Source organism: Cotesia glomerata, linkage group LG4 (assembly GCF_020080835.1).
Source record: "Cotesia glomerata isolate CgM1 linkage group LG4, MPM_Cglom_v2.3, whole genome shotgun sequence".
Taxonomy (NCBI): domain Eukaryota; kingdom Metazoa; phylum Arthropoda; class Insecta; order Hymenoptera; family Braconidae; genus Cotesia; species Cotesia glomerata.
The window spans coordinates 3602868-3621896 of NC_058161.1; the positions used below are offsets into that span (position 1 = coordinate 3602868).

The 19029-nt window shown below is 26.8% G+C and overlaps 1 protein-coding gene across 3 annotated transcripts in view; it reads left to right on the plus strand.

The window, feature by feature from the left end:
* LOC123264383 overlaps window positions 1-12426 on the plus strand; it is a 106782-nt gene extending 94356 nt beyond the window's left edge. For 2 of the 3 annotated variants that reach the window (XM_044727657.1, XM_044727658.1), the window contains exons 5-12: window positions 3570-3809; window positions 3993-4134; window positions 5255-5466; window positions 6974-7488; window positions 8782-10404; window positions 10493-10652; window positions 10929-11097; window positions 12163-12426. In XM_044727657.1, the coding sequence (XP_044583592.1) occupies window positions 3570-3809; window positions 3993-4134; window positions 5255-5466; window positions 6974-7488; window positions 8782-10404; window positions 10493-10652; window positions 10929-11097; window positions 12163-12349 (3248 nt within the window). In that variant the 3' untranslated portion in view covers window positions 12350-12426. The remainder of the gene's footprint in view (window positions 1-3569; window positions 3810-3992; window positions 4135-5254; window positions 5467-6973; window positions 7489-8781; window positions 10405-10492; window positions 10653-10928; window positions 11098-12162) is intronic. The other variant, XM_044727659.1, reaches the window with a different exon arrangement.
* Window positions 12427-19029: the final 6603 nt, after the last annotated feature.

Below are 19029 nucleotides of genomic sequence, written 5' to 3' on the forward strand. Positions count from 1 at the left end.
CATTTATCAGTAATACAATATTTTCACAGAGTCTCTCAGCAAAGAAAAGCATACCAAGGCATCCTTAGATCCGTTAAAAGCATCCAACCGTTCAGATAGTTGATCTCTTTTTACCAGCCAAAGCCTAAGAGTCTAAGTTGACCGAGTTGAGTAAAGTCCATCGAGCCGTTACAGTTCCACTCATGCTCTCTGTTATGTTTTCTCATATATAATCCACATATCTCTTTAAAAGAATCTCGTTGACATCCCTCCTAACGTCTAATAACCTCTTAAAACTCACCCCGGATTTTTATTCCAAACAACAAATAATAAATAACAGCCACAGCTCAATTCGTTCCAAAACAAACTATCAATCAGCGAATAATCCGCTGTACTAATAAAAGTTATCCTTCCCTTTCCCTTCATTCCTTTATTTTTTATCCTAATTTTTAATAAAATATTTTTACTGTCTCCCCTCTTTTTTTATTGTCGCCTTTGGGCCTTTTTTACAAAAGCTGTCTCTTTTTAATGGAGAATACAGACAGTGAAACGAACGGCCCACGTGCCCGCGAACTATCGCGGGCAACGGCCTTTGCCTTTCCTCTCTCTCTCTCTCTCTCTCTCTCTCTCTCTCTCTCTCTCTTTCTGTCTTTACTATAACTACTATACGTACTATTGTACAAAGTATGTATCAACTTTTCTTATGCTTACCCTCCTCTTACTCCTCAATGTAAGACGCTGTAGATAATGCTGATGGTGTGGATACTTACTAAGTTTACTTACACTGTATTATCCGAAACAAGGAGTAAGATTAAAGGATTATTTATATTTATTTTAAAGGATAATAAAAAAGGATTTTTTAATTGATCAATTTGAAAATTAATAATGTGGTAAAGACAATTATATTCTGTTTTATTAAAAACCCAGAAAAAAAATCTGGAAATTAATTAATTAATTAAATTAATTAGCAAGAAGTTAAAAATTAATTTGAATGAAATAAATAATTTTTAAGAAAATTCTTAGATATTTTTCTTGGGTTAAGTAAATTGTATTTAATTCAAAAATTTTTCTCTTGATTCTTTGAAAGTTAATTTTCTTTTCTGTGTAATAAACTAATATTTATTTAGTTAATAACTAATATTTATTTAGAACAAACATAATGGACATTAGTCAAAAGTAGGTTCAGTTCTGTTGTTCCAGTACTATACGGCTTGTAGGGCTTACAATTCTATGACCAGGGCTAGAATTAGTCGAATGAGAATAGAGAGCGGAGAATAGGGAAACTTGATTAGAACAAACAAACTTTTCATTACACGGTTCAAAGGTGAAACGTAAATTTACTCGAGGATTTCGGCAGGAGTTTCGTTTATTTGCGCTTTAATTTGTCTGCGAATGGTCATCACTTAATTTATAAACTTTGTTTGACGTCAGCGGAAATTTATCATTTGCTCACTTGTTCGATAATTAGAGGATTAGCTAATTATTTTTAAGTCTGTCAAAAATATAACTGAAATTTCATATGGAATACAATAAAAAAAAATGTGTTAATTTCTTTCCCATGTATATTTTTAATCTTAAAATTTAAAATTTCTCTTTACTAAATAAAAAATAATTTTTTTTAATCAATTATTTTTCAGTGAATTAATAATTTTTGCTAATCTTCATAAAAATTCAAAATAATAATAATAATAACTAGCAACCTTGCAGTCACTATGTGACTGCCATGACTTGTGAACTATAAATAAATAAAATTTTGCTTTCTTAAATAATGACTTTTGTTAAATTGCACTGTACTTTCTTAAATATTGACGTTTGTTAAAATATAAGCTCATCCGGATGTTACACTCATCAAGAGCTTTCATTTGAGTACCCACAGGCATTCTGAATTTTGATATATTTTTCATATATTCATATATATAATATATATAAATATATGAAAAATTGATGTGGGTACTCAAATGAAAGGTCTCGATGAGTGTAATGTCGGGGTGAGCTTATATCTTTGAAAATGTCAATAGTTCACAAGATACAAGATCATTTCTTAATTATTGACATTCTTTAAAATATAAGCTCATCCTGATGTTACATTTATCAAGACCTTTCATTTGAGTACCCACATGCATTTTAATATATTTTTCATACATACATATATATAATATATATAAATATATGAAAAATTGTTGTGGGTACTCAAATGAAAGGTCTTAATGAGTGTAATGTCGGGGTGAGCTTATATCTCTAAAAATATCAATAGTTCGCAAGGTCATTTCTTAATTATTGACATTTTTTCAAATATAAGCTCATCCTGATATTACACTCATTAAAAGCTTTCATTTGAGTCCCTACATGCACTTTGATATATTTTTTATATATAAATATATATAATACATATAAATATATGAAAAATTGATGTGGGTACTCAAATGAAAGGTCTCTATGAGTGTAATGTCGGGGTGAGCTCATATCTTTAAAAGTGTCAATAGTTCACAAGATACAAAATCATTTCTTAATTATTGACATTCCTTAAAATATAAGCTCATCCTGATGTTACATTTATCAAGACCTTTCATTTGAGTACCCACATGCATTTTGATATATTTTTCATATATACATATATATAATATATATAAATATATGAAAAATTGATGTGGGTACTCAAATGAAAGGTCTCCATGAGTGTAATGTCGGGGTGAGCTTATATCTTTAAAAATATCATTATTTGACAAGATACAATGTCATTACTCAATTATTGACATTGTTAAAGATATAAGCTCATCCCAATGTTATACTCATCAAGAGCTTTCATTTGAGTACCCACATGCATTTTCATATATTTTTCATTTATACATATATATAAATATATAAAATATATGAAAAATTAATGTGGGTACTCAAATGAAAGGTCTCGATGAGTGTAACATCGGGGTGAGCTTATATTTTTATAAATGTCAATAGTTCTCAAGATACAAAGTAATTTCTTAATTATGTATCTAATGATAGAGAATTTTCAAATGCAGCCTAAATACTTATCATCATAAATTGGCTATTGGTGAGAATGATATGAAACCTTGAAAAGTCACAAATTTAAGTTAAGACCTTTGCAATAACACTAAATTTCACTAAAAAAAAAAAAAACCGATTTTATCATCTGATTATCCTAAACACAAAATTTCTATTATTCTCTTAATAATACTCAAAAATCGTACTTTAATTGACTTGCGAATTAATCCCATATCAATAACCCCAAGCGTTAATTAAATTCCCAGCACAATATTAATTATAATATGTAAGCTTGATAAGTCAAGCTTAACACAATAAACTCCCCTAAATATCAATAACTAGCGGTAATACCAGCCCGAATATTAAATGTTTACGGTGGACACAACTAATCACACATCGACATTATTTAATGTCAGATACCGAGTAGAGGACGAGATTCGGTGTTATTGCTCTCGAATAAGGCTTTGTCTAATTACCAAACAAACATACTTAATATGCCGACTATTTGTCCGTAAATTAATAATAATACCCGTAATAAATCCGTGTAATTGATGACCGAGTTAATAATGATTATTAAAATTTGATTGCAGGTTACTACCAACCAGCAGGTCCGCTAATTCAGCATCCACCCACGTTGCCGCCGATAAAGGGCCCGCCACCGGAACCGACGCCCACGCCGCCTCAAAATTCCGAGAGCTCGGACGACCTGGTGGCTACCTCGACGACTTCCGGTGGCACTAACAGCACAGGTAATTCCTCCTGGCGTTCGTATCGCAAACCGGAGTCAAGAATTCCGGGCTCAGCGATTCCATCCACATCGATTGTCCCCAGTGAGCATTTTTTTTATTTCATTTATAAAAGCCTACTTCGACTCCTTTCTTATTTTTTTACGAGCTTCATGAAGTCGTACGGAAGTGTTCTCTCCACTTCAAGTGCTAACGAGACTAATTCACATTTCATACTTCTTTTTTTTGCGAATTTTTACTTGTACTTACGCGTAATTGTTTTTGCAGCAGGTGGCGGGTTCTACAGAGCCTACTGCCCTCAATATTACGGGACTCCGCCGCAGTACCAGGAGCTCTGTTATCCACCGACTTATCCACATCCACATCCGCATCCACCTCCTTATTATAAATATGCTCCGGCTTATAGAAGGTAATTGATAATTTTTTTATTCAAATTTTATGGGAGAATTTTTTTTTTTAGGAAAGTTTAAACTTTTTTTTTTTTTTTTTTTTTAATTTAATTTTATTCGCTTACACAGTAAAATATTTTGCATTATTACTTCAAAAAAATTGTGTTGATTTAAGAGAATTTTTAATATAAAATTTTTATTAAAGTTAGCCGAAGTTTTTAATTTTTTTTAAATTGTGAAATAAGAACTTAAAAATATTTTTTAAAAATTAAACTTAAAGTTTTTTAAGTTTTAAAAATTTTTTTTTTTATAATTTTTCAGAAGATTAAATTATAAAAATTCTAAGATGATTAATTGAATTTTTATAATTTTTTTATATAAAATTTAGACACGATGTGAAAGCATGTCTGTAAAGTTACAATTTTTATACAAAAAAATTTTGACAAAAAATTAAATATTTAATTAGAAAACATTGTATTTTTTTTTTAATATGTTTAAAAACTATTTAATAATAATTTATGGTTAATTTATGCATAATTGCGGTTGTATGATAAAGAAATTTCAAATTTGATTATTTAAAAAATTTTTGAAATTAAAATTATAAATTAATAAATATTGGAAGTGATTAAAAAAATTTCTAACTATTTAAAAACATAAAATTTTTAAGAATATCAGAATAATAATTAAATTTTTTTATATATTTACATAATATGATTATTTTTAAATTAAATTAATGATTATTATCATTTAATTTATAAAGATCTGATAAATTAGAGACTAATATATACTTACATAAATATTTAATAAATAATTCATGAAGTAAATTGAAGTATTACACTATCATTAAATTGAAAATTTTTCTTCACAGTAATTTTTGTTATTTACATAATTATTAAAACAAAAATTTTTTTTTAATTAATAAATTACTAAAATTATCTCGAAAATATTTTATTAAAATATTTTATCTCGAAAACATTTTATTAAAAGATACTACGTGGATTATTTAACAAACAATTATAAATAATAATTGAAATCTTGAGCTGTGTAATTAAATAAAAATGGACAACACAAATAATTTTAAAAATTAATTACAAAGTAATGAATTATAACTTGTAATTAACTACCTATAATTATTAACAGACAGTACTACAGCTATCCAGAAGCAGGAGGAGGTGGAGGAGCAGGTGGAGCAAGTAGTGGCGCCCCAGGAGTTGTAGAATATCAACCTCCTCCGCCTCCTGGCGAGTACTCGATTCCGCCTTATTATGCTGGATATCCTCCGCCACCAGCACCGCCACCACCACCACCTAATCCCGCTTATCTTCACGCTCAAGGTCGACCTATTGTAGATCGTAAGTTATCAAATTTATGTCTTAAAAAAATTTTTATTGATTACTATCAATAATAATTTTATTATTAATTATACTTATTGATATTAATAATCAATTTTTACAAGATTAATGTGTTAATATTAATTGTTTAAAAATTCTTCATTAACAATTTTATTAATAATAAAATTTGTTGATATTAATAATTAATATTTAGAAGATTAATGTATTAATATTAACGATCGATAATCATTATTAATTTTATTAATAATTGAATTTGTTAATATTAATTATTAATATTTACAAGATTAGTGTATTAATATCAATAATTAATAATTAACATTAAATTTTATTTATTATTGATTTTTTAAATAATTATATTCATTGATATTAATAATCAATATTAATAATCATTAAAAATTCTTCATTAGTAATTTTATTAATAATTAAGTTTGTTAATGTTAATTATTAATATTTACAAGATTAGTGTATTAATATCAATAATTAATAATTAACATTAAAATTTCTTTATTAATGATTTTATTAATAATTGTATTAATTGATGTTAATAATCAATCTTAATAATCATTAAAAATTCTTCATTAGTAATTTTATTAATAATTAAATTTGTTAATGTTAATTATTAATATTTACAAGATTAGTGTATTAATATCAATAATTAATAATTAACATTAAATTTTATTTATTATTGATTTTTTTAATAATTATATTCATTGATATTAAGAATTAATAATCTATATTAAAAATTCTTCGTTAATAATTTTATTAATAATTAAATTTGTTGATATTAATAATTAATATTTAGAAGATTAATGTATTAATATTAACAATTGATAGTCATTATTAATTTTATTAATATTTATATTTATTGATATTAATAATCAATATTAATAATCATTAAAAATTCTTCATTAGTAATTTTATTAATAATTAAGTTTGTTAATGTTAATTATTAATATTTACAAGATTAGTGTATTAATATCAATAATTAATAATTGAAATTAAAATTTCTTTATTATTGATTTTTTTAATAATTATATTCATTGATATTAATAATCAATCTTAATAATCATTAAAAATTCTTCATTAGTAATTTTATTAATAATTGAATTTGTTAATATTAATTATTAATATTTACAAGATTAGTGTATTAATATCAATAATTAATAATTAACATTAAATTTTATTTATTATTGATTTTTTTAATAATTATATTCATTGATATTAAGAATTAATAATCTATATTGAAAATTCTTCGTTAATAATTTTATTAATAATTGAATTTGTTGATATTAATAATTAATAATTACAACATTAATGTGTTAATTCTAACAATTAATAATCAATAAAATTTCTTAATCAGTACTTTCATTAATAATTTTATTTATTGTTTTTAATAATTAATGTTTACAATATTGATAATTATTATGTATTAATATTAATAACAATATTAATAATAAAAAATTTTTATTTAATAATGAAATAATAAAAATAAATTAATTAATTGCAGACGCAGCCTTTCAAGGTTGTCCGTGCCCGATGCAATCGTGTCCAAAAAACGTGGATACTGGGCCCCTTATTGGTAATGGTAAGGGGGCGCCAGTGGCATCGGGGCCCGGTCTGTCATTGCCACCCAGTGCTTTAGTAGGGCCCCCCTCGCCCGCGAGGGGATTAGCCGGGTTAGCGCCTCCTCACGGCGCTAATGCCTGGGACACGGATCGCGTCCAAATTAACACTCATCATCGTAACATTAATAATAATAATAATAATAATAATAATAATAATAATAATAACAATAATACTAATAATAACAATAATATTAATAATAATAACAACAACAATAATATTAATAATAATAACAATAATAATAATAATATTGATAATATCGCTAGTACTACTACTTCTAATAATAATAGTAATAATAATAATAATGATAATAATAGTAAAACTAATACTACTAACACCCAGAACCAGAATCAGCAGCTTCCTTCATCAACTACCCACACCAACGATTGTCGCGCTAAGGTACGTTTCAAACTTGACCTAAAATAGAAACATACAGTAGAATTTCTTTAATTTAATTTTTTTATTTAAAATTTTCTAATTTTTTGTGATTTAAAAAAAATATCAAATAGTTGGTTGTTAATTTTGAGTAAGATTTTAGTGAAAAACATGAAAAAATAATTTTTTTTTTTGTGTATTAAAGTTGATAATTTAAAATGGAGAAAAATTTTTGAAAATTCGAGGTAAAAAATTGAAAAATTTTCAGCAAAAAAAAATCAAAATTGGAATTTTTTTATTTTTTAAATTACAACTTAATTTTTTTTTAAATTATTTTCAAAATTGACAAAAAAAATAAATTTAAAAAATTGTGAGATTTTCAATTTTTTTAAATGTATTTTTCAATTAAAATTAAAAATTTCAATTAAAAATTATTTTCAAAATTTCCAGAAAAAATAAATTTAAAAAAATGTCATATTTTCAATTTTTTTAAATGTATTTTTCAATTAAAATTAAAAATTTCAATTAAAAATTATTTTCAAAATTTCCAGAAAAAATAAATTTAAAAAAATGTCATATTTTCAATTTTTTTAAATGTATTTTTCAATTAACATTAAAAATTATTTTCAAAATTTCCAGAAAAAATAAATTAAAAAAAATTTCAAATTTTCAATTGTTCAAAATGTATTTTTCAATTAAAATTGAAAATTATTTTCAAAATTGACAGTAAAAGTAAATTTAAAAAAATGTCAGATTTTCAATTGTTCAAAATGTATTTTTCAATTAAAATTGAAAATTATTTTCAAAATTGACAGTAAAAGTAAATTTAAAAAAATGTCAGATTTTCAATTTTTAAAAATATATTTTCCAATCAAAAATAATTTTTCACTTTATTCCAAACAAGACTTTTTATTTAAAGTTATTAAATAAGCTATCCAATTGTTTACAAAAAAAAACCTTAATCATTCTTGTAAATTAATTTATTATTAATTAAAAAATTTCTAAAGTTAAAAAAGTACTTTATAATAAAATTTGAACAAAAATCCTTGATAATTCTTGTAAATTAATTTATTATTAATTAAAAAATTTCTAAAGTTAAAAAAGTACTTTATAATAAAATTTGCCCACCAACTTATTCAAAACCACTTAGAATTTTAAAATAAACCAACTTCATTACGTCAATACCTGTTTTTACTTAAAAAACTTCTTAAACTTCACCCTTCAAACTTTTCCTTAAACAACTTGAACTGTCTAAAAAACCCCCAATTAAATTATCTAATAGATAAATAAATAATAAATTAATCCCTTAATTTTCAGGAAGAGCAAAACAGTCCAAGCAAACACCCAAAATGCGCCTGTGAAAAGCTCTCCTGCACATCAACCTGCGAAGTAAAAATCGAGACACTTTCCCCCGCAGAAGCTTCAGTCCCATCTCCGTCATTAGTCCCACAATCTCCCTCATCTCTCCAACAACCCCAAGCTCTGTCCCTCCAAAAATTGGCCCCAATATCTCCGCAACTTTCAAACATGCGAACATTCAAAACCGAGAACAACAACGTAAAGTGCGAATCTTGCAGCGTGGGAATCGTCAGCGACACTAGCGCCTTATCCTGCGTGTCAAACTGCAACGTAAAGTGCGAACAACAAGACGACTACAAATGCGGGATAATAAAATGCGAACAATGTCTAAAAGAGGACCGAGAAATGGCGATCCTGGAAATCGACAAGGATTCGGGGATCCTGATGATAGACGACAAGCTTGACGCCGCTGAAGCGGAGGTCAAGGAAGAGATAAGCGACGTAGTTGTGGTTAATATCGACAGCGAGAGCTGGACCAAGCCCGATTACGAAGATACCGTCACTGAGACAATCGAAGGCGATAATGATAACAAATCTGAGTCTGATATTACCCGCAGAGAGATATTAATTACCTCTAAGTGTCAGAAATTGACCAAGAGGAAGCTTTCGTTGGACAGTTTGAGTAATTTGAGTCCTAAGAAGATAAAACTGGACAAACGGACGTTGTCCGTTGGCTCGGGACGCGATATTAACGACCACAGGGTTCCTAACCCGATGAATGAAGAGTATCTTATTAATAGAACTAATTTTGGCGATTCTGGAGCTCTGGGGGGAGATTTTGGGAAAGTTGGGGCTGAAATTGATTCCTTGGGGGTCAAGAAAAAGGTTAAGAAGGAAAATTTTAAGAGAAAAGCTGAGGAAGGTAATATTGCGGAGAGTAATAGCAAGAAAGTTAAGAAATCGGTGAGCAATGGAATCACTTGTCCGGTTAAGACCGCCTCCGCGATGAGTATTATGGAAACTATTAACAATGTGATTCAACAGAGTGTACAAATGACTAGTAGGACGGATGATGATATTAATATTGTTAGTACGTGTAATGATAGTAGTAATAGTGATAGTATTAATATCAGTAATGTTATTGTTAATAGCGGTAAAAATTGTAACGTTAAAGAGCGTGATAGCAAGAGAAAATCTGGTAATTTATTGTCGATTATTAAAAATGTTCCAAAGAAAGCGGATAAATTAGGTTTCAAGGATTGTAAATTAATAGATAAGGATAAAGGGGGGAAGGAAGGGAAGGAGGGGAAGGGGAGGGTTAAGAAGATCGGGATGGTTAAGAATAAAGTTGTGGAGGTGAAAAGTAGTGGAGGAAAGGGGAGGATTGTCAAGATTCAGGATAAGGAGGATAGAGAGGATAAAGAGGGGAAGAAACCGGCGGCCTTAGTTAAGAAGAAGAGTAATAAAAAAAGTACAAATACGAAGAAAATTTGTGGCAAGAAAACTCCTGGGCGGGATGAAAGTGTCGTCGGGGTGCTTGATAGTTTTAGTTCTTTGACGAAGAAGAGCTTTCTCAAACCCAAGTGGAGCAACGGCTGGAGCTGGGAAGGAGATTCGTATGAGGCCAAAGTTTATTTAACGGTAATTAGATTGTTTTTTTTTTTTTTTAAGGGGAGTTTGAGGAGTTTTTTTAAGTAATTGATTGACTTTTTTGTTGTTTGCTTGTTAGAATGAAGAATCAGCGATAAGGAGGTGTTACAAGAGTATGAAGCACGTCAGTGGAGATGTGCTGAGACCGAGGGACTGTGTTTTATTAAAAAGTGGTCCACGGAAAGCGGATTTGCCTTTTGTTGCTAAGATAGCTGCGCTTTGGGAAAATCCTGATGATGGTAATTTTATTTTTTTTATTAAATTTTTTTTTTTTAATGAAAATTTTATTATTTATTTTTTTTTTTTTATTAAAATTTTATTTAATATTAATTTTTTTAACGATAATAATTATACTTTGTATTTGTTTTTTTTTTATTCAATATTTTATAATAATTGTTTTTTAATGAGAATTTTAGTTTTGTATTTAATTTTTTTATAAATGATAATTTTATTAAGTATTTAACTATTGATTTTTTTTTTAAAGACAAATTTAAAAATTTTTTAATATTTTTCAGGTGAAATGATGTTCTCGTTACTGTGGTACTACAGGCCAGAACATACGGAACAAGGACGTACGGATTTTGATACTGAAGATGAAGTCTTTGCATCACGACATCGCGACGCTAATAGTGTTGCTTGTATAGAAGACAAGTGTTATATTTTAACGTTTAATGAATATTGTCGGTGAGTGTTTTAATAATAATTATTTAATTTCTGCTTTAAGGGATAAAAAAAACTTAAACGGTTGAAAAAAGCGATTTTTTAAAAATTAAAAATTAAAAATTTTAAAAACTATTGACATTTTTAAAGATATAAGCTCATCCTGATATTATACTGGTCAAGACCTTTCATTTGAGTACTCACATCAATTTTTCATATATTTATATATATTATATATATGTATATATGAAAAATATATCAAAAATGCATGTGGGTACTCAAATGAAAGCTCTTGATGAGTGTAACATTGTAATGAGCTTGTATCTTTAAAAATGTCGATAGTTAAGAAATTACAATGCAATTTAACAAATATCTTGTAAACTGTTGATATTTTTAACGATATAAGCTCATTCCGATGTTACACTCATCAAGACCTTTCATTTGAGTACCCACATCAATTTTTCATATATTTATATATATTATATATATTTATATGAAAAATATATCAAAATTGCATGTGGGTACTCAAATGAAAGCTCTTGAAGAGTGCAACATCAAAATGAGCTTATATTCTGAAAAAAGTAAATAGTTAAGAAAGTACAGTGCAATTTAACAAATATCTTGTGAACTATTGTCATTGTTAAAGATATAAGCTCATTCCGATGTTACATTCATCAAGACCTTTCATTTGAGTACCCACATCAATTTTTCATATATTTTATATATTCATATATATTATATTTATGTATATATGAAAAATATATCAAAAATGCATGTGGGTACTCAAATGAAAGCTCTTGAAGAGTGTAACATCAGGATGAGCTTATATCTTAAAAATCGTCAATAGTTAAGAAAGTACAGTGCAATTTAACAAAAGTCATTATTTACTAAAGCAAAATTTTATTTATTTATAGTTCACAACTCAAGGCAGTCACATAGTGACTGCAAGGTTGCTAGTATATTTTTTTATCATAATTTAATTATAAAAAAAACTTGTTAGATTATTAAATTCAGTTCCGCGCGAATTTAGCCCTTTAAAAAAAAATATAAAAAATAAATTGAATATAACAAAAATTGTAACTGTTTCAGATACCGTAAAAATTTACGAAGAATAGAAGAAAACCTTGATTGTCCAGGACTAATAGTACCGCCTGGAGAGCAAAGTTATCCCCGGGAGAGTAGACAGCCTCCCATTCCAGTACCATCAGATATGGTGCTATTTTGTCGGCGTGTTTACGACTACCGTGGAAAAAAGCTCGTCAAAAATCCTGGATGACTCGATTTAACGTAAAAAAATCTACCAGTAAAGCGAACCAACAAAACAAGAAAATTTAAACTAAAAATAAAAATAAAGTACTGATAAATGAAAATAAAAACAAAAACAAAAACAGAAATAAACAAATCACACTGAAACTGACATTGATCTTCCTCCAAGCGGCGCCGATTTGTGTTCCACTTAATATCTATCTCAGCAACAAAATATTTAACCACGTTGCTGTTTTGTCTGAATGATAAACAAGTAAATAAGTAAATAAAATATTTATATATCCAAAGAAGTTAATAAGTAATAGCAATAAAACAATTCACATTAAATTTATCACAAGCTGAATTGTTTTATTGCATTTACAAATAAATGGTAATTAATTAGTTAATTAATTGATCAATTAATTTATTATAAAAGTAACCAAGTGGAGCACATATTTTTTAGCGCTTAGATTTCATAGAGAGATATAGATATTTTTTGCGATAGCCTTTTACAAATTTAAATAAAAAAAAAAAAATATTTTTCACGTAAGGTAATAAATTGTAAGTGGTGAAGCTTGGGTTAATATTTATTAATAAAATACTATTTAATTAAACAAAATAAAAGGAAATATTTAATGTTTATTAAATGCAGTTTCAGTGTCTGCACGGAAAAAAGTAAACTGTAAAATTCACTTGGATTCCACTTAATTTTTATAGTTTCAAACAGTAAAGTGGACATCGGGGTAGCAAAAATATAAATATTACAGAATTTAATGTAGAAAGTGTAAAAGCCACAATTTATAATTTAATAATGAAAATAAGTGATTAGTAGATGTTACTATAGCTTATATCTTTAAAAACGTCAATAGTTAAGAAAGTACAGAGCATTTTAACAAATATCTTATGAAATATTGACATTTTTAAAGATATAAGCTCATCCCGATGTTACACTCATCGAGACCTTTCATTTGAGTACCCATATAAATATTTCATATATTTATATATATTATATATATGTATATATAACAAATATATGTCATGTATATATGACAAATTTATGAAAATTGATGTGGGTACTTAAATGAAAGATCTTGATGAGTGTAACATCAGGATGAGCTTATATCTCAAAAAAATGTCAATAATTAAGAAATGACATTGTATCTTGTGAATTTTTGACATTTTTAAAGATATAAGCTCACCCCGACATTACACTCATCAATACCTTTCATTTGAGTACCAACATCAATTTTTGATATATTTATATATATTATATATATGTATATATGAAAAATATATCAAAATGCATGTGGATACTCAAATGAAAGGTCTTGATGAGTGTAACATCGGGATGAGCTTATATCTTTAAAAATGTCAATATTTAAGAAATTACCTTGTATCTTGTCAACTATTGACATTTTTAAAGATATAAGCTCACCCCGACATTACACTCATCGATACCTTTCATTTGAATACCCACATCAATTTTTGATATATTTCATATATTATATATATGTATATATGACAAATATATGAAAATTCATGTAGGTATTCAAATGAAAGGTCTCGATGCGTGTAACATCGGGATGAGCTTATATCATTAAAAATGTCAATATTTAAAAAAGTACAGTGCAATTTAACAAAGGTCATTATCTAATACATCTAAATCATGTAAAAAATCAGTTGCAGCATTTAAATGATAAATATTACATAGTGATTATCAGAATCACGATTTTACTGTTTGAAATGGTAATTTTTAGCAGTTGATCATAACTTATTATAAATCGACTATTATTTATTACAGTTTACTTTTTTCCGTGTGATAATAAATCTAAAAAAAAAAAAATGACCATTTAATTAAAGCGACAGGGAAAATAAATAAATTAAAATATTTACAATAAAAATTTTTTTTGTTAACAATGAAATTATTAAATTTTAAATCAAGTCATTTTTTTAACGCGTAATTTAGAGTATTTAATCTGGAAGCTTACGTAAGTTTTATTATTATTATTATTTAAATGGAAATTATTATTATTATTATTTAAATAATTTTTTGATTAGAAAAGTTAAGCGGAAATTTTACGAATAAAATTTTATGAATAAAAAATAATTAATTTTTATTTCACCGCTTACTTGATAATTGATATTAAATATATATAAATATTCATAAAATCTTTTCTATAATTTTTTTTTTAGTTGAATTTATTGAAAATGAATTTTTTGTAATTTTTTAGTTTTATTAAGAGTGTACATTTGAAAAATATTTTTCAAAATTTTACCCGCGAAAAAAAATATTTTTTTTTTTAGTTGCTGTAATTACTTTTGAGAATTAAAATTATACTCGGTGAAGAAAAATAATTTGATTTTTTTTGTTAGCGGGAATATGTTGTATTATTTATATTAATATATTGATTATTATATAATTATACTTTTATTATTATTATTAATTATTAATTATTGATATTTAATTAACTAATATATATATAAATTTTGTGTATTAAAGGGTACGAGAAAAATTAACATGCAAGTGTTAAGATTTATAAATTTGATAATTATTAATAATTAATTTATTAATCAATAATTATTTTTAATAAAATATTTACTCTCCCAATACCAAAATAATTTTGTTTTATTTAAGGTGTAGTATAATTTCTTTTTTTTTATTAATTTAATTCGGAAAAATAACAAGAAATTATGATTGAGAGTAAAATCGAATAAATAATGTAAAAATTATTTAATATCATGATGAGGTTCATTATGAATATCATAATAAATTTCATATTTTGAGAAAAATATGAGATTCATATTAAAGCCATATGAATATACATTTGAAACTTGTAATCAGTAAAATATTTATGGGAAAGAATTTTTTTTTTAATTAATTAGTAAAATTTTCATTTTTTCTGTTATTCACAGGAAATGTAGTAGCCTTGTCAACAAGTTCAAAAACGTAAAAATAGAGATAAAGGTCCTAAAAATATGAGCGATGGCTCATTCGATTCGGAATCACCTCTAGAAAAATTTTTTTGAAGGATTTTGGTGCAGGTAAAAAATTGCAATTGTTATTAACAAAATAAGATAAAAAAAAAATGATATTTTGTTTCTTGTTAATAACTCGAAAAATATTAATATTTAACGAGTATATTATTGATATTTAGAAAATTATGATTTTTACAAAAAAAATTTTTTCTTAACTTTAATTTTTAATTGTTTATAGGGTAAAAGACCCCATTAATGGCGGGGACCCCATTACCGACACTTTCTTTGATTTTAGTACTTATTTAATTAATTTCAATAATAAATATATTATTTCTAATCTTTTAGACCCTTAGATCAAAAAAATTTTTAATTTTTATTCCAAGTGGAACATTTTTTCATTGAAAAAAAAAAGTGCCACTAATGGGGTCTTTTACTTTATAATAATTTAGAAAAACAGTATTCTTATCATGCACTATACTGTTTAACTATTTGACTTTCTTTGTTGATTTTCTTAGAAAAAAACTTAGAAAAATATTCAGAAAAACACTAAGGTAAAATAGACCCAGTTATTGACACTGGCCTAATTGATTGACACTTGCAATTTTATTCTAATTGAAAAAATAAAATGTTTTAAAAAAACCAATTATTTCAAAATTTATAATGCAAAAATTATATTTATTAATTTATTAGAGTCGATTTGTTTTATTTAATTAAAATAAAATTGCAAGTGTCAATAACTAGTTCAGTGTCAATAAGTGGGTCTTTTTACCTTATCTTGATTGAAAATCAATTTTAAACAAATAATAATTAATAAATTGAAGACTGGGCCCATAACCTGAATTCTGATTAATTTAAAGACACAATAAATAACTAAATAACATTCATATAAATTTTGATACATAATTTTACTTCTCATTGATTTATTTAAATTTATTTACGTAAAAACTAATTGAAAAATAAAATAGAACTGAATTTTGCAAAAGTGATCAACACGAAGAGCTTTTGACATATTTTATATAAAATTCAAATTTAAAATCAATTTTAAACAAATAATAATTAATAAATTGAAGACTGGGCCCATAACCTTAAGATGGTTTAATTTAAAGGCATAGTTAACAGCTAAATAATATTTATATAAATTTTCATACCTAATTTTACTTCTCATTGATTTTTTCATTAATTTTTTTAACTATTTAAATTTATTTACGTAAAAAAATTAATTCATCTATTAATTTTTATTGTAACTAAATTTATTCTATTTGATTGTCATTTGTTTAAAATAAATTTTTTAATTCTATTGGTTATGTTTATATACTAGGCAGATTTCTTTACTTATGAGACCTGCAATTTCTTCAACTGAAACTTTCAATGCTCATTACAAATTTTTTTTTTCATATAAATTATTATTCATTTTTGTAAGAAAGACACGGGAATGTTATAATGATTGCACATTGAAAGTTACAATGAATATTAGCTAGAATAATTACATGGATAATAGGTACATGTCAATTCGATAGAATTGAGAATCTGTGCAAGTCAAAACAATACTCTAATTAAATTTCAAGTCTAGATCTAAAAATGCAATTCTGTAAAGCGCTCAGCGGAGCGGGCGAGTAAGCTAGTTATTTTTTATTTTGAAAACAATTTAAATTCTCCTGAAAATTTCTTTAATTTAATTAATTTTCATTATTTCCTCTATATTGCGTGCCTAAAGGTAAAAGAACATAACAATTTATGCGCCCTTTTACCTTTGCAAAGGTAAAAGGGCGCATATTTTTTTTTTATTGCCAATCGAGTAGTAGACACATTCTGCGCTTAAAATTGAAAAAAAAAAATTACAAAGTTAAAAGGGTGTATGTCTTTGATTATACGCCCTTTTACTTTTGAAAATTTGAAATTTTGGCTATCTAAAGATGAAAGGGTGTATAATTTTTTTTTCGGCCAGTTTACAAAAGAACATATTCGTAGTTTAAAAATGTGAAAAAAAAAACTTTCTGTGGTAGTAGCGGCGTAAAACCTCAACTATACAACTTTTTAAAGTTAAATAAGAAAATATATCCAAAAAACTATATTTCTTATCTAGGGCAGAAAAATAAGAAATGTCTCAGATTACATGTAATTGTTGACCGAGGCGAAGCCGAGGTCGACAAACATGTGATATGAGACATTTCTTATTTCCTGCCCGTGGTGAATACTATTTTTCTCCCCGACGGAGGCGGAAAGCGGCATTTTCATTTAGTGCAGCGGGCAGAAAATTGACGCTTTCCAACCGGAGGGAGAAAAACTATTTTTTCATATAATCTGCATTGAAAATGCGAGTTTCAATGCCTGTTGAGCCAACCGAAACTAGAAAATTTCAGACCAATGCGACTGTGCCGGGCAGGAATCAATCATTTCGTCCCGGCGGACAGAAAATGACGATTTTCTGCCCGCGAGATGAAGTTGCAGCTTTATTTTCAATCCTATCAATTGTTTGTTTATTTTATATCTTTATAATTATCATTCTAACCGTTAACTGTACTGACATATTATAATTCTGTTATTACTCATCAATAAGAATGACAAACGAACACTATTCAGTTTACGACTAATGTTTGATAAAAAAAAAACTATTCGTTTCTATTTTATTATATGTTTTATAATAGAATGGTATTTTCGCTATTCGTCTGAAACTATTTAGTTCTGGTTGGCTCCAGACATTGAAACTAGCATTTTAATGCAACTTATATGAAAAATATAATGTGTGACGCGGGATGAAACACGATTTCAGACCGAGTGATGCTAGCCTCGCTTCGCTCGGGCAGGCAACTTCACTCTGGTCTTAAATCGTTTTGTTTCATCCCTAGTCACAAAATATACTATTTTGCTCGACGGGCAGAAAGCGTCAACTTTCGGCCCGCTACGCTAAACAAAGTTGCCCCTTTCTGCCTTCGTCGAGCAAAAAAATAGTATACACTCCACGGGAAGTAAATAAGAAAGCCTCAGATCACATGTTTGTCAACCTCGGCTTCACCTCGGCCGACAATTACATGTGATCTGAGACATTTCTTACTTTACTTTCCTAGATGTGTAATATACTATTTCTCCTCGACGGAGGCGGAAAGCGGCATTTTCGTTTAGCGCAGCGGGAGGAAAGTTGACGCTTTCCGCTCGGAGGGAAGAAAAAAAATTTGTGCCGCTTGGGTATATTCAATAGGGCGATTAAAGCAGGAAATTTCAAAATACTTAATTTTTACGTAATTTGTTTTTGATTGATTTATTTTCTATTTTTTTATATCTTCACTTTGTATATGAGGCTGTTATTTGAGTATAACTTGTCTTGTGAAACTATTATTGACCATTTGGTATACAAAATACAATTTTTTTTATACGCCCTTTTACCTTTAAGTAGTACTTTTCTTAAAGGCGAAAGGGCGTATGTCTTGAGATGCGCCCTTTCAGTTTTAGGATACCAACTTTTTTTTCACAGATTTTTACATTTCAGACAATTTCAAACCGAATGGCAAAAAAAAAAATTTTTTATGCGCCCTTTCAGCACAAATCCCTATTAACCCTTAGCTATAGGTCCTTTTACCTTTAAGCACGCGAAATATCTCTATACTAAATAGTTCAATTCCTAAATAACACTATTTCTAAATATCTTTATTCTTAAATATCTCTATTCCTAAATAATAACTATTCCTAAATAACTCTTTCCGTAAAAATCTCTATTCTTAAATAACTCTATTCGTAAAT